General features: G+C 42.1%; 1 protein-coding gene across 6 annotated transcripts in view; it reads left to right on the top strand.

Annotated features, from left to right (window-relative positions):
• Nucleotides 1-16662, top strand: part of BICD1 (BICD cargo adaptor 1) — a 176232-nt gene that overhangs the window by 68789 nt on the left and 90781 nt on the right. For all 6 annotated transcript variants that reach the window (XM_048934322.1, XM_048934318.1, XM_048934319.1 and 3 more), the window contains exon 2: nt 13169-13381. In XM_048934322.1, coding sequence (XP_048790279.1) covers nt 13169-13381 — 213 coding nt within the window. The remainder of the gene's footprint in view (nt 1-13168; nt 13382-16662) is intronic.

The following is a 16662-nucleotide window of genomic DNA, read 5'->3' as shown; positions in this document are numbered from 1 at the left end:
TTCGCTTATGATCCACATCTCTCTCTGTTTAATGTGCTCTGGCACAAAGTTTTTGCGTTTGGTTTATTTTGTTTCTAATGGAGTATTCACCATGTTCTTTAGGACTTGCAGAATGTCCTGCTAAATGAGCCATGCTGAATGTTTCCATTTCTAATGTCCCCACTTTCATGGCTGTTACTGGACCTATTCTTCCTGCCAACTTTCTGAAGCTGCTGTTCGTGCATTACTCAACATGTAATCACCGTTCCTGTGATTCCTCTTCTGTCTCTATCATGACTTGAACAGCAGCCTGTGCTTCAATTGTTTTTCTTTCTTTTTTTCTATTTCATTCTTGTGCCCTTTCTTTAAAAAAGATGGCTACCTGTCTGATCTGCTGAAGCCTCCCAGTTTTGAAAATGTCCTAAAGCAATTCCTCTTCCTTTTTTCTGCTATAGTATTACATTGCATTGTGGCATTATACTACCAACCAAGCATGAACAGCAATATTTAGATCATATAATTGAAATTCATTTTCCTTTTAACTATGTTAGAGCAATACTTCTGTATACATGGAGAGACCAGGATATGAACGAAGAATTCTAGAAGCTCCTTCTGATGGACAAGGGCAATGTGTAGTCTCTTATGACCAGTGTCAATATTGCTCCTTTTTTACCGCCAGATGGTACAATGTGTGGTGTTTGTTTTCTTTTTATTGTGTTTGTTATACTTTCGCTCAAGAAGGCTCCTGCTTTCTGCAGCTTGCACTCCTGTTTATCAGCAAACCACTAGCAGTACATCCATGTGACTTATGCCTCGAGTGCAAGTAAGAGTTTGAGATTACCCAGCGCTTGGAGTAAGCACCCAACCTGCTGTAGTGTTGTGTGAAACAGATGTGTGTATAGTTGTGACTATTTTCAGTTTTATACTTTGGTTGCTCTCTTTAAAAAAATATTTTTAGTAAATGTATTTTTAAAAAAAATTCCTTTCTTACTTGTATAAATAAACTATGTTATACATCTGTGATGTGACCTGAGACAAAAGCCTTTCCCTCAGTGTGTCCCAGGCACGACAAAGGTTGGATACCCATGCGCTACACCATGTCCCTCAAGGACACTCATTTGAATAGCTCCAGGGAGCAGCTGTGTGCACATGGCAGTAGCAGCTGTGTTTTGGTTAAGAACGAGACTTTCTCAGTAGCATATTCTTTAAAAATATATATATTTTGTGTTTTAAAAAGGAATGTAAGCCCTGCTAGAGGTGCCGGGGGGGCGGCCTCTTGCAGGGCTGAGGAGCACGCTGGGTGCTGCCAGCCCTCCTCTTCTTGGGGCGCCGGGGCCCCCCAGCAGAGCGCTGCCTGCCCCGGCCTGGAGCGGAGCGGCTGCAGCTGCGGTGCTGGGCACTGGGCCCTGCTGCCTCGTGCCCCGGCTCCTCGTGGGGCTGCTGCTGCTCCCTGGGGCTGGCTGCGGCAGGGAGCTCGCCAGCGCCCCCGTGAAGGACTTGGCTGGATGTGCCGGGGAGCTCCTCGGCGTTGGGACCCTCGGAGCTGCTGGAGGGTGTGGCGCTGGGGCTGCGGGTTCTGCGTGGGGAGAAAGCCGTGCTGCTGTCCTCCTGCCCCTGGGCTGTGCTCTCATCTTCGAGGCCCAGCATCCTCCGGGCGTCCCGGCCGCAGTGGCTGACGATGGTGTCAATGAGCCAGTGGATGATGGGCACGGCGCTGGGACCCACGCTGGGCTCTATGCACTGCACCATGGCATCCCTGTCCAGCCCCTGCTGACACAGGCAGCATAGGAACAGGCTCTCGGTAGACCTGACCTGCCACCACGGGAACCCGGGGATGGCAGAGAGCTTCTGGTGCAGGCCGGGCAGCACGGGGTCGAGGATGTGGCGTTGCTCCCTGAATGCTGCTGCCCACTGCTGCGGCAGGAGGCCGCCCACAGTTGCCCTCATCTCTGGCCCTGCAGCCCTGTGCTGCGACGGCACAGAGGATGGAGCATGTGCCGCAGTGCCGTTGGGGTGGGTGATGCTGCCGTGGTGGAATTCGGCAGGGACTGGCACTGCGGGTGGGGAGACAACGCACTCGATGTGATGTTGGTCTCCCCACACGGAGACCTTGATGGTCTTCATGGCTGCCCTGCAGAGCGGGCAGCTGGATTTCAGTATGGCCCACCGCTGGATGCAGCCGAGGCAGAACTGATGGTTGCATGGCGTTGCGTACGCAACATCCTGTCGTGCCTCACAACAGACAGGACATGTCCATACCTCCGCTGCGGCCATGGTCTTCTGGCTGCTGCACGTGAGGAGAGCGTTGGGTGACGAACTGCCCTCCTTCACGGGTGCTGCAGCGCTGGTGTCACGCACTGCAAGAGGAAGAGAGGTCACAGTCACTCGTGGTCCCAGGGAGCGCCGAGGAAAGGCCCTGTTTCCTCAGCAGGAAGCCCTCCTGGCCTCGCAGCTGGGCTGTCTTGTGCTCCCCTGGTAGCACGGGGCCAGGCACGCCAGGGACGTGTCCCTGCACCACTCACCTCCGCTGCTGCGGGTACGTCCTGCGGGGCCCTGGCTGCCTGCACTGGGCAGGGCCAGGGAAACACAAACGATGCTGTGAGGACAGGCACTGGGAACTGCTGGAAGCAGCCACAGGCACGGCCCAGCACAGCCAAATCCTTGCTCGCCTTCCAAACCTCGCAAAGCTGCTCAGCAGGAAGCCAGGAACGAGCCAGACTGAGGCAGGCTCTGCTAAGTCCGGATAGAAGCAGTGAAGGCCATGCAGTCACAATCTGTTGCCTGGTGATGGCTCAGCCCGCTTGCTCAGTGACATCATTTGGGTTGGAAAAGACCTCTGAGGTCATCAAGGCCAGCCGTTAACCGAACTCTGCCAGGTCTGCCACTAAACCAGATGCGTCCAACCCATGGCCTGGACAGCGAGTAGCGTGACCCCACTTGACTGCTAACCTTTAACACCTCTACTGTGTGATTTGTAGTGGTGTTTTTCATGAGCGAAACGCTCAAATGTTTTAATAAAAAATAAGCATAAAACTACGTTTTGTTATTTACATACATTCACTGTTCTTCATTTGTACCAATCTTCTCTTAACTTCTGAGGAGTCTCTTAAAAATGGTTGGAAATCATGAAAACATTTGTAGAAGGCATCAGCGTTGGGTTTCTGGTGCTGTAACCATGCCAATGGCCATTGTGCTTGCACTGAGCTCCATTACTCTGTAAGTTGGATGTTCTGAGGCACATGAAGGCTTCCTTTTAGTAAGGAAAGTTCTGGCTTCCAATGCTGTGACAGATTTAGCTTGCAAGCTCAGCACCCCCGTGCTGAAAGGAGCCTTCTCCTGCCCGTGCTGCTGCTGCCATGCTCTTCAGGAGCGTGGCGGCCATTGTGGGAGTTAGGGAGCCTTTCTGTGCCATGGAAAGTGCTGTAGTGAAATGTAATGGTGGGACTGGACTATCGTCCCTTTCTTATATGAGGCTGGCACATAGTAGCCTAATCTGCTGCATTGACAGAAGTAGAAATCATCGAATGAGATCATATGAAAGAATGGTTTGGGTTGGAAGGGATCTCAAAGCTCACCCAGTTCTAACCCCCTGCCATGGGCAGGGCTGCCACCGAGCAGCAGCTCAGGCTGCCCAGGGCCCCTTCCAACACTGCTCTGAATGCAGTCAGGGTGGGGCACTCACAGCTTCTCTGGGCAGCTGTGCCAGAGCCTCACTGCCCTCTGGGTAAAGAATTTCCTCATGACATGTAATCTAAATCTTTGCTCTTTCAGTTTAAAACCGTTCCCCTCTGTCCTGTTGCCGTCAGATCACGTAACAAGGCTTTAACCATCATTTTTATAGGCTCGCATCAGGTACTGAACACACTTATGTTAAACACAGACAATGGGGCATGGTCTGCCTTCTTCTGTTCAAAACAGGTTGCTTTAGGCACCTGTGGTGTGACTGCAGGGCTACTCAGCGGAGTGCCAGTCCGCCATCTTGCACAAGTCTCTGTGTTAGATGAGTCCAGCGTATGAGCTGGCAGCTCTTCAGTGAAGCCTACCTTTGAAGAGAGCTGAGTGTTTTGTAATTTGTGTTTCTTGTTCATACCTTTACATACCTTTGTTTGGAGTTTTTTCCACCGGAAATTGGTGGTAGCTCATGTAAATGCCTGAAGCAGCAGAAATGTCTGAATATTCTTTCATCCTCTTTAAACTTTGAGCGTAGAAATAATTGTTCTCAAAGCTAGCATGGTCCCACAGCAGCTTATGTATTTCAGATCCAGGAGCTGGAACATGCATCTCTTCCCTTGCACTCAGTTCTCTAATCCTGTTGTTCTGAGTCCAACTGTGGTTGCCACATGCTGACATTAAGTATGTTGTGTGACCAAAGGAGAGATTCTCATGAATGACCTGTGACATGGTCAGGACTGGGGTGCTGTCGATTTACAGATGGAATTGGAAGCCATAGAAATAGCAATAGAAATAACAAAGTAGAACAAAAGTAATAACATACAAATTAAAAACTTGAAGTGCTTGTGAACTCATAGAGGCATCTGTATAGACACTGGTGCAAATTTTTACGCTGTCTTATAGTTCATTAATAATCATTTTGTTAATAGAAATAATTTTATTATCGCCCAGACTCATTTTAAATGGAACTGCTTTTAAATTACTGGTGTAAAACTAATTAGTTGTGTTGTAGATAAGTGGTTTTGTTGCAAGCTTCCCTTTTCTTGTATTTTCTGTGCCTGGAGGGTATTCTTCGGAAGGGAATTTAAATCCTCATCTCGAGTGCTGTTGAAGGCATTTAAATGGAAATTCTTGTTCACCCTGCTTTTACTGGATTGCTGATGAACAATGGGGGCTAGTACTGAGTTTCATTTTCATGGTAGTGCTTTCTTCTTGTTGTCTGTAAGTGTTTCCTGACACATTTAAGAATAATTTCATTCCTTATTAAATAAAATAAAATAAAATAAAATAAAATAAAATAAAATAAAATAAAATAAAATAAAATAAAAATAGTATGGCTGCCTGCAGCCTCATACTGTGGCATATCGATTGAAATCAGCACAGTACGTGTACCAGCACTGCAGAAGGATGATCATGCTTGTAGCTGAGTTGAATGTAAATGCCATTTTCCCCAGGACTTTCAGAAGGCCTTGCTGATTGGTAACCAGTATAAGAATTTCTGCTGGCCTGTAGACGTCTGTGGCGTGCATGCTTTTACTCAAATCTTTCCTGGGAAAAAGGCTATGAATTGTTTACCTTTGTGCTACAGTTTTGCATGTGTAGCAGCCAGGGTATTACGTATGTTTTTCATGTGTCTGATCTCCTCAGTAGTTCAGACATAGATAAAACCTCTAGCACACTGGTGCACACATCTTTTTTGCAAGGTAAATACTTTATGCAGATATTAACTTATGTAACTTTACCATTGCACCAAAACTTGCATTACTTTTATTACATTAGGTAGTATGGATATACTGGTATCTGGGAATAAAATCAAATGCTTTTTGCCTTTATGAAATAAGAAAATAGTTTTTTAAGGTAGCATTTACCTTTGCTGTGCTCCTAACTATAACATACTGTTATATAGTTGTATGTGTGACTGTCTCAAGTCATGAATTGGTGCAGGATAACCATTCTGTTCACTGTATTGCAGATGCTTTCATCTGCTTTTTCAAATGGGAGGCTGAACAGTTTCCTGAAGAACACATCATATCTTTTCAGAAAAGCATACACTGTCCTATAAAGTTTGGTTTTCACCCTTTTTATAAGGCTGTCCAATCTCATGAGGACATGTAGGGAAACCTCAATTAATCAGCTTACTTCAAAGTGTATATAAAACATTTAGCACTTTTTCTGCAAGATGAGCGTTTGGAATAGCAGGCATATTGTTAATTTTTATTTTCTCATTTTATTTATTTACTTTTTAAATAAAAATAAAAAGACAATATTGTGTGACATGGAAGCTAAAACTGATCATCTTCTTGAGTATTGAGATTAAGAAATGACCCATGCCTGGATGTTTGCTTGGCTATGATTGAATTCTGATCAGTTCTTTTGTATTCTTTGTTCATAGTTGAAAGATAAATTAGTGATGGCATCCAGCATCTTTCTGTTTTGTGCCTGTCTGTAGGAGTGTTCAGCATCCTGCTTTCCTGAAAACAGGAGGAATTAGACAAATGGGATACTTCTGTAGCTGTAAAATGAGCTGTTTTCAGTTTACCTGACAAACCAAAAGTTCATTCTCTGTTGTTTCCCCCCTCTCCCTCCATGTGCCCATGCTGATTCAGCCTGTATTCTCAATCTATTTCTAAGTCTCCAATCTGCTTGCCTCTGTGGGCTGTCTGTTGTTGTGCATGTACTATCCTTACAATACCTGTGAATTAATTCCCTAGTTCTTGCACCATTTTGACTAAATATACATCTGTGTTTGTTTTTATTGCAATATGCCTATTATTTGCTTTTCAGGAGACTTTCATCACTTCAGTATTAGATTCCAAAAGGAAACTTTTTGATCTCTGTCAGTTAAATGCACAGAAGAAGACATTCAAACTACACGAAGATTTAATCTGAAGTATGGATACATTTTAGTGGCATAGGACTTTCCCACTTTCTTAGCAAATGAATATAATGTGACATTGGTCAACCCATCAGTCACTTCTGGAAGCACATCATTATTTGTTCTTCACATTGCAAAGCTGCCAACACACACAAGTCAGGTTTGGGTTCTGCATTACCTGCTGTAATCTTCAAGGATAAATCATGATCCTTGTCCAAGATGCTGGACAATCCATGTATACAAAGAGCAAGGAGCACAGAGTAACAAATAGGCAAGTGATCAGAATCTAGCATTGAGCATGTGCCTGTGGGAAAGCCCATGGAAGAAATGTTCCCGGTAAGGCTGAATGCTGGTTTGGCTTTAGTAACTAAGAAACTGTTCCTTTCAGAATGACTGCTTCCAGCATTCAGATCACAGAATGACTGAGACTGGACAGGACCTCTGGAGGTCATCACTGAAACAGGTTGCCCAGAGGGGTGGTGGATGCCCTGTCCCCGCTGATACTCAAAGTCAGGCTGGACGGGGCTCTGAGCATCCTGATCTACCTGTGGGTGTCCCTATTCACTGCAGGGAATAGGGACAAGATAACCTTTTTGGACAAGATGACCTTTAAGGGATTCCTTCCAACTCAAACAATTCTGTGATTCTGTGATCAGCCTCCCTGCTCAAGCAGGGGCACCCAGAGCAGGCTACCAAGATGAGCAGGGTGTGAAATACTGGAAGTAATTTTTAAAGAGAATTCATCTAAATGGAGCATCAGTGCATCTGCCACCACACTGCATCTTATGGAGTTGCATACCAGCTGATTTTGAAGAGCCTGCTTAGCTGCTTCATCTCTTTGTCCTGCTAAGCCTGGCACAGAGAGAATTTCAGTATAGGCCTCTCTCTGCAACTGATGGCTCCTTAGCAAAAAAATGTTACACAATCTTGAGCTTGGGTGAATGAATAGTGAAGAAAGATCTAAGATATATACTAAGCTTAAAACATGTTTTTTTTGTTTTTTTTTTTTTAAAGACAGATGCAGAACTGCAATTGATTAAGGAACTATTAAGTAGTAAGTGGGTTTTCGAGCGGTGCCACAAAGTGAGAGCTGTCCCCAAAAGTAACTCCAGGAAGGCTTCTCTAGCAAAGATTTCCACCTGTGTTATCAGACTGAAGTTTGCTTTCAAAATATGCTTCCCTCCCAACCTGCTTTTGTGTTAGGGATGTGGAAATAACATAATGCATTTCACTTTGCAGCAAGTGAGCAGCTGAAACAGGTAATCATTTGAACAAGTTCAATGCTGCTGCATTATGTATCAGGGAAACTACATTAAGTGTCAAAGTCATACAGGTAGGCTGCCTGCTCATCCTGATAGCAGTCAAATCATGTTTTGTTGCCTGCTAATCATCATACACCAGAAGGCTAAGTTTCTACTTAGAAATTCTACAGAATTCTTGCCTCAGGACATGGCTAGTAAAATTAAAAGTGAAACTCAGAAATAGCATCCTTCATTATATACTTCTGTTTTTAGCTGATTTTCTATGTAAGTGTTGCTTTCTACACCCAAATTAAACTTGTAGCTTCTCTTCTCCTCTCTTGCTTTTTTTTTTTTTTTTTTTTTTTTTTGAAGTTCCACATGTAATTTTCATTGCACAGGGATCATTTCATCTCACTGACTATATACTAGCTATTTATTGCTGTTTATACTTGATGTAAATATTCCCTATGGTGTTTTGATCAGTTGGATTTTTCTATTGCCCTTTTATAAATCTGTGCCCATTTTATTTATTTCATGCCAGTTTGCTTCTGTCAGTGGAATTTCCATCTAGAATTGTCCCGAGTTCAATCACAGATGACCTTTTCCTCAGGCCTTTCTCTGTGAATCAGACTGACCTCTTTCCTGTGCACATCCACTGCCATTATCTTTTGTAATGCACTCAAATGTTGAGCATTGCTTAAATCTCATCATTTCATAGTTGTCAAAGCTCAAATTTTAAGAAGTCTCAGTTCTCCATATACACATAGTACAATTACATAATACAACTTTCAGGTCTAAGAGTAAAAATGGAGTGTTTAATGGCATCTTGTAACTCAACTTTTATGATGATCTTGAAATAAGTGAATCTCCTAACTCAGTCAGTGGCATCCTTTCAAGCAAAGTCTTGAGAATTGTGATGGGAGTAGTGTGATATAAAATTCAGACTGTTAGGGTAGTCTTTGTCAGAATAAGCGTGCCTCAGTCTTTGTAGCTGACTTCAGTTGTTGAACCTGTGCTGGGAAGAGGTTCTCCAGGGAATGGAAGCCATGAAGGGTTTTATGCATAGATCTATACAGCCTTGACCAGTTACAGTTCAAATTCGGGTGATGATGTGCTTTGTCAAAAAATGTGCCTTGTGATTGATGAAACTAAGAGCCAGCAAGGGACTAGTGGTAGCTTCTAGGTGGCTTTCATGAGGAGTCACACCAAGCAAGACAGCACCGTGCTAACAACTACTACAGTAATTAATCTGTGACATGCACTACAGTCCAAAAACAAACAGAAACAACACGAATGAATTAGCTGGGCACCACACCTGCCCAGGTATTGATAGTGATGGTGGGAGACTGCCGTGGCTGTGTCGGCTCTTCAGGCTACATTCATGCTGGATGGCTGGGCCCAGAGAGTTGTGGCCAATGGAATTAAATCCAGTTGGCGGCCAGTCATGAGCAGTGTCACCCAAGGCTCGGTACTGGAGCTACTTCTATTTAACATCTTTATTAATTATCTTGATGACGGGATTGAGTGCATTGAGTGCACCCTCACTAAGTTTGCAGATGACACCAAGATGGGAGGGAGTGTTGATCTGCCTGAGAGGAGAAAGGCACTACAGAGGGACCTGGATAGACTGGGTCGATGGGCCAAGGTAAACTGCATGAGTTTCAATAGGGCCAAGTGTCAGGTCCTGCATTTTGGTCACCACAACCCCAGGCAACTCTACAGGCTTGGGGAGGAATGCCTGGAAAGCTGCCTGATGAAAAGGGACCTTGGTGTACTGATGGACAGTTGGCTGAATATGAGCCAGCAGTGTGCCCAGGTGGCTAAGAAGACCAAGCATCCTGGCTTGTATCAGAAATGGTGTGGTGAGCTGGTCTAGGGAAGTAATCCTGTCCCTGAACTTGGCATTGGTGAGGTCTCACCTTGAATACTGTGTTCGGTTTTGGGCACCTCAGTACAGAAAGGACATGAAGGTGCTGGAGCAGGTCCAAAGAAGGGCAGCAAGACTTGTGAAGGCCTTGGAGATATGCCCTATGAGGAGAGACTGAAGGACCTGGCGCTATTTAGTGTGGGGAAAAAGAGGCTGAAGGGAGACCTTAGTCTCTTCCAATATCTGAAAGGTGCTTACAGCGAGAGCGGGGTTGGTCTCTTCTCACTGGTGACAGGTGACAGGGCGAGAGGAAACGGCCTCAAGTTGCACCAGGGTAAGTTTATGTTGGATATCAGGAAACATTTCTTTACAGAAAAGGTTGTTAAGCCCTGGGATAGGCTCCCCAGGGAGGTGGTTGAGTCACCATCCCTGGATGTGTTTAAAACCATTTGGATGTAGTGCTCAGGGACATGGAGGGCTGTTAGGGTATTATGGTTAGGTTGTGGTCGGACTTGATGATCTTTGTGGTCTTTTCCAATGTGAATCATTCTATGGCTGCTCATGTGTGAGGTGTGCTGTCACATCCATGTCTGGCAACTGGTCCTCTTTGGAAGACAGTTGTTTCTGTTAGAAGGCTGTTGACCTGGAAAGTTTTTAAGGTGACTAATTTTTCACACTGTGAAGAAGCAGGGATTCCACCAGATGAGGAGTTGGACTTGATGATCCCTATGGGTCCCTTCCAACTTGGGATATTCTGTGATGGTTTCAGTGAAGTCAGTATGCACAGTAAATAGAAATATCTGTATCATAATAAGGCCATAAAGTTTTATAAATTAGTAAGCATATTAAACAAATTACTTAAATATAAAAATCAAAGTAGAATAAATGTCTGGCTACTAGCTGAAAAATGCAAAAAATATGCAACTGTGCAAAAAAACCCTATTGTTCTTGGCTTAACTTAAAAGGAAGGAATCTTGCGGATGTATACAAATGGATATGCTGGGAAAGTTTAAACTTTTTGTCACTGTATACAGACCATGAAGAACAGAAGCAGCATTTGAATTAAAAGACACCTTGCGTTATTCTCCATGCTGCATGGATTTGCATAATTTCCATTGATATGTAAAAAGAACTGTGCTTTCTTCCTTTTCATCCTCAAACTTTTAACATATTGACAGCAATTTTATAAATAAACTGGATAATATAATATACAGTAATGTTCCATATGAGTTTCAGAGGAAAAATCTTTGATTTTTTAAAGCATTAAGTACACAGTAGTTTTCTCTTAAACTAATGCAAATTGCATTTAAAATGTTGAGAATTCAGTGATGTTTTTATGCACTGTGTTGGTATTACAACTGCACTTTATTCTTTATGTAAGGTTCATGTCTGTCAGAGGCAAAGATTCAGGGTGTGGGGTGAGAATGTACTTTGTAAGAGCAAATGCATAGCACACAGTGTGTTGTAGCATTGAAGTTCATCGCAGAAGTACAAAACAGAGTCAGTTCGATTCATACTTGCTTTTTAGACATTTTGCAGAACAGTTGATCAAATCAAATGATTTACCATAACTAAAAGAACAAATAGAAAGTTCTGATACTGTGCAAATGGAATACTGTGTATTTGCTAATCTGCTGGGAAGCTCGTGTGTTTTTGGCAGTCATTTGTCCTATCCTTCTTCTAGGAATACAGGTTTATTCTTAAGATTACAGGAAAAGAGAATTGTAGAGCAATGCCTGGTTAGTTACTGGTGTTTCCATTTCTCTGAGGCTCTATATGCTAATAGGAAAGCGTCCATAGTACTACTACACCATATGCCAAAGAAATGTTTTGATTTTCATGTATAGAATGTGGTTAAATAGTTGTCTAAGTAAATCTTTTGCTGTCCTAAGTTCTGTTGGTGCCCCGAGCTGTTTAGTAAATGGAGCAGAAGATTTTATTTATTTTTTCAAATCAAAATGGAACATGGCCCAAAATAAAGACAAGTAGAATTTCTGAGAACTAGACATCCAGCCACCTTCCCCAATATCCATATTCTTTACCATTCTTAGACATTACGGATGCTAATGTACTCCCTCACTAAATTTGAGGAAAATGTAGTATGTGCCTGAAAGGTCATCAGTGATGTCTGCTGGTTTTTATCCATTTTTTCTTTTTAACCATAGCCCACTGGTAGAAGGAGCTCCAACTCCCATTTCTTTGTGAGCTTCTCCAGCCCTGGCAATCTTACTTGCTGTTCTGTGCTTTGGTTTTTCCCTTGGATGCATGTCCTTTGCATTTGTCCCGTAGGATATCTATTATACTGGAACTTTTTGCTTAGGTCTCAAATTAAGAACAGTGAACCATTGAATATAATCATGTTTTGTAAGATAAAATTTATTAGCAGTGTTCCTGAAAGCCATCCTATGTTTACAGACAGGGTGACTGAATCAGTGTTTAACAGTCTCATTAAATTCAATTTCTTGTTATTGGGAAAATCCTATTCAGCAAATTGCTGATGCTTGCTATTTCAGTCACTTGCAGTCTTTGGAGAAGACAGCTGGGTTAATACATTATTGAATATTTTTAGAATCCTTTAATGCTGAGTTCACAGAAATCTCCAAGTAGACTAAATAGCAGGAAAGTTTTTTTGAACAGTTTTGCTTTGAAGTTTCTAAGGGGCTGCTGCAGTGCCAGTAAAACTTAGTTCTGAAGGCTATAAGTAACAAGAAAACAATGATTTCCATTGGCAAGCAGATCTTAATGATGGGAAGACAAAGGAGGCCCTGGGTACAGCAGGTGCAAGCATGTACTAAACATTATGATTGACTGGATCTGGGCAGAAGTTAGATTTTCAGGGAGAATTTTCCTCTGAATGAACAGATGTTACAGTGACTTACGAGACATAATACCTCCTGCATTGGAAAAAAAAATCTTTCAATGCAAATACACTTTCTTTGAGTTAAGATAGATGAGAGACCTTTTTCCTGTGTTGGGCTAGATCCGGGATATAAGATGCCTTGTTTTATTTTCCGAAATTGCCAGTTAGACCATATGGTTAATGAAGTTATAGGAAGCCTTTTTGTTCATATTATGAGGTCAGCTACTCTCAGAAAAGAACACAGAAGATGGAAAATGATTGAGAAATTTGGAAAGACTTGAAGTTGTTTGGAGTCTTTAAAACAAAACATGATTTATTTTGCAGAGTGAGAGAAGAAAGGAATTGACGAATACCAGTTGGCCTCATTTAGAACAGTTAAAATGGGCAGTAATTAACAGCTAGTTAGCTGTACACCATCTTGATCTCAGTGGAGGCTGCCTGGATAGGGGCCATAAATCCATACTGCAAATGAGAACTGCTTCAAGATGCTTCATTTAGCTAAATGAGATGGTAGCCCTCAGCTGCTAGGAAACTGTGAGGGCAGTATTTATTAGGTCAGAGTTTGGGACTCACCGATCTATTTCATTCCCTCTGGCTATGCAGGTGTTCATTACTGTTGACAACTTTTTTAGAGCTTCAGTAGTTTAATAGTATGCTCTGTTTTCCTTTTGTAGGCATTTGGACAGTCTTTCTCAATTCACCGCAAAGTAGCTGAAGATGGGGAAACACGAGAAGAGACTCTACTCCAGGAATCTGCATCAAAAGAAGCTTATTACCTGGGGAAGATTTTGGAGATGCAGAACGAGCTGAAGCAGAGCAAGGCGGTGGTCACCAACGTTCAGGCAGAGAATGAGAGACTCACTGCTATTGTCCAAGACTTGAAAGAGGTAAATGGGTGTGTGGAAGCAGCAAGGGAGTGATTTTCTTGGAGTTTCTTGCATTGATGGTTACTGAATCATGAAAATGCTACATAACGTGAAAATATTCACCTTCCTACCAGCATGTGATCCTCCTGCAGGCCCGCCAGCTTGAGAGAGCTGTGGCATAGAAAGGGAAAAAAAGGAACTCTTATTATGATTTTTAAACAACAATACCCACTTCAGGCAGCTATAATTTTCTAAGTGCTCAGCATTTGGTTTGTATTTTATAGTGCCTACATGAAAGTGCAATTTATGTAGCTTTTTCTTAAAAAAAAAAAACACCTTCTGATATTCATACAATTAGTTGTTTTTTGTTTTTTTTTTCCTCACCACCTGTATTGTTATGTGGGTATTTTTTGGAATTGCTTGCATTAGATAAAGCTTTCAGCAGTCTTCTTAAACATCAAAATGCGTGCATGCTCACGTTCGGAAAATAGGCAATGCTGCACGCTTTTCTTTTATTCATCAGCTTTCGCATCCATCCATCCACTCATTTAAGTCTAGATTGTTCTGTTGCATACCTCTCCAGTTTCAGTTCTCTATGCCGAGCAGCAATGTGCTTGGGGGAAGGCAGCACTTGGTAGTAGCCCCACATCTTCCCTGTTTCCTTGTGAATACTTGGATACAGGGGCTCCCCACTATTCAGCTGCAATAAAAGACTTTTCTTGGGCCATTTTGGAGGACTCTTCCTACATGTGAACTTAACAAAGATTACATGTTTTCTATAGTTGAGTGGAGTGTCCTCTTAACTTACAGTAACCCCTTGGACTGGATCCTTTACTGTAGGTTTAAAGATTATTGCACACAAAAGGATGAAGCATTCTTATTTAATTGTTGTACTGAAGTTGCACATAGTACAAGTTGGATTTCAGTAAGAAATAAATACATGGTAATCAATACCATGTATTTATTTCCAATATTCAAGTGAAATATGTGATTATAATTGCTGTCTCAGTTGTTAACAAAAAAAAAAGAAGGAAAATCAAGTTTATACTCACCCTAAAATCATATCCTACAAGATCTGTATGTGTAGCCAGCTATATGCTTACCATGCTTGGGTAAAGCTCAGAGGAGAGCAGAATCCTTTTAAGCTGGCTTCAGTCACAAACAACCAAGTCAGAGGATATGTGTTTGTACTTGTTTCCTTCCTCAGGGGTCTCCTCCGGTTCCTTCAAATGCAAAACTCCCATTTTCTGACATGATTATTGATCTGTAAGTTATTCAGAAGGCAGTTTCAATACCTCTCCTCCCTAGAATATTGATTGTCCTCATCTCTTTGGAGATAACAGCAACCCTTAGTGTGAGACCAGCTGCAGTTATTTCCTGTTCCAGTGAAAAATAGAAACAAGCCCTGGTAGTTAATTAAAGTGTAGGGCAATAATTTGCTTGAATTTAAAACAGTCTGATAAACTATTCATTTATTTGTGATATTGGACTACAAGTATAAAGTCCTTTACTGTGCTGAACTTTGTATTTTGTGGGACTACAATCAAAGTATTTAAACATAAATGGGATTAGTGTCTTCATTACTGAGCTTACACCAGACACTGTTGATGATTAATTATTTCAATATAGTAATATATAGAAGGTGATTGATACTACCATGGGCTGTTAGGCATCTCATCACACTGAATTACATTTGTATTTCACCTTGTGTTCAGAGATATTTTCCTTGTACCAAGCTCAATCCAATCATATAAATCCTAAGTCAGTAACATCCAAGTGGCCACAGGAAGGAGGTGCCCTTCTGAAATATGTCCACTTAGTTCTGAGTACTGCTAACAGGCAGTGCACAGCTTACTTCAAGTTTTGACAGCATTAAGATGGGGGAAAAAAAAACAACTAAAAAACCTTGATTTAAATGTCCAGAGCATTTTGGTGTAAACACAATTATTAGAGGATGCCACAGGATGATAGCTACAATAAGAAAGTAATTTGTCTCTTTAGCAAGTTCATTTGACAATCTAGTTAGAGGAAAATAGGAAAGAAAAAAATGGCCTTTATGTGAGCAGCTCTACAGAGTGATGGAAAGATAGATTCTGGATTTAAGTTACTTGACTGTATCCAGTCTTCCTTTCCATGCCCCCAGCCCTCTCCCGTCTCTAGTCTGTCCTGGGAGTTCTCTTTTGAAGATGTTCGGCTTTCTGAATTTGCTCAGAAATTCATAGTTATATAAAAGCCTGGGAGCATTTTCTGAGCCATTACAATACACTCACATGAATGCTGATAGCTTTTAGGAATCTTGGGAATTCCATAGCCCCAGAATTTAAAAATTCATGCATGTTTGCAAGTATGTGCTGCATAGTCACAGCTGTTATCTGCAGGGCAGCTTGACCTGGATCCCTCTTGTTATAATAGCCTCAGGTCTCTGGAGATTCTGCATCTCATTCTCAGAAAGCAAACAAACTGATTTCAGTGCTCATCATTAGAAAAAAGACATGTTTTGGAAAAACTGAAGTATCTGTTTCACACTGAAGGTGGAGGATGAACGAGGGATCTATGTACCCAGATGGCTTTTTAGATCCATGTTGAAATGATCAGAAGAGCAAAACACTGGCAGCATCATTTATGATGTAATAAAACTCTGTCCCAAGAGTTTTGGATAGAAATATTATCTCCTAGGCAAATAAAATATGCACCTTGGGAACTAGGTAGATTATTTTTTCATTCTCTTCCCCCACTTTAGATATGATAAGCAGAATGCTATTTGGAGATTTTTAAAACTGTCATAAGCTGAACCAGCAAATGTCCTGATTTCAAAACTAATGCCAGTCTGAGACCATATTTCATCTATTTTTTGTGCTGCAGGTGGATGGCCTCTTTGTGTGAAGAGATCAGTAGGGTTTTTCACCCATTTAACCTTTTCCAGCTGCATATGCAGTGCCTGTCTTTGTTCAAAAGGCCAAATGAAAAAACTTGCAGAAACATATTTTGAAAATATGATCTTTAATCATTTTCTAGTGGTTGCTTTTTCTTATTTAAAAACACTGTGTTTACTTACAGTCAGGAGATGACGGACTGTTTCTTCCATTTCTGCCACTGTGAAGTCTTTCGTTATGGTAACCATAAGCAGACTCTATAGGTGAAAAGCAAGGATGAAATCACTTTGCTGAGAAGCTGATAACTTACTGTCAGAGGTGGCCACACAAGCACAAATGATGAAGCTCAGAGTCTGGAGCAGAAAGTTCTTGCAATGAAATCATGATCCTCCTCTGTAAGGAGGCTGAGTGCCTTGGAGCTGCATGTCA

This window comes from Lagopus muta, chromosome 1, assembly GCF_023343835.1.
Source record: "Lagopus muta isolate bLagMut1 chromosome 1, bLagMut1 primary, whole genome shotgun sequence".
NCBI classification, from domain to species: Eukaryota; Metazoa; Chordata; class Aves; order Galliformes; family Phasianidae; genus Lagopus; species Lagopus muta.
This window is presented reverse-complemented; position numbering and strand designations above follow the sequence as displayed.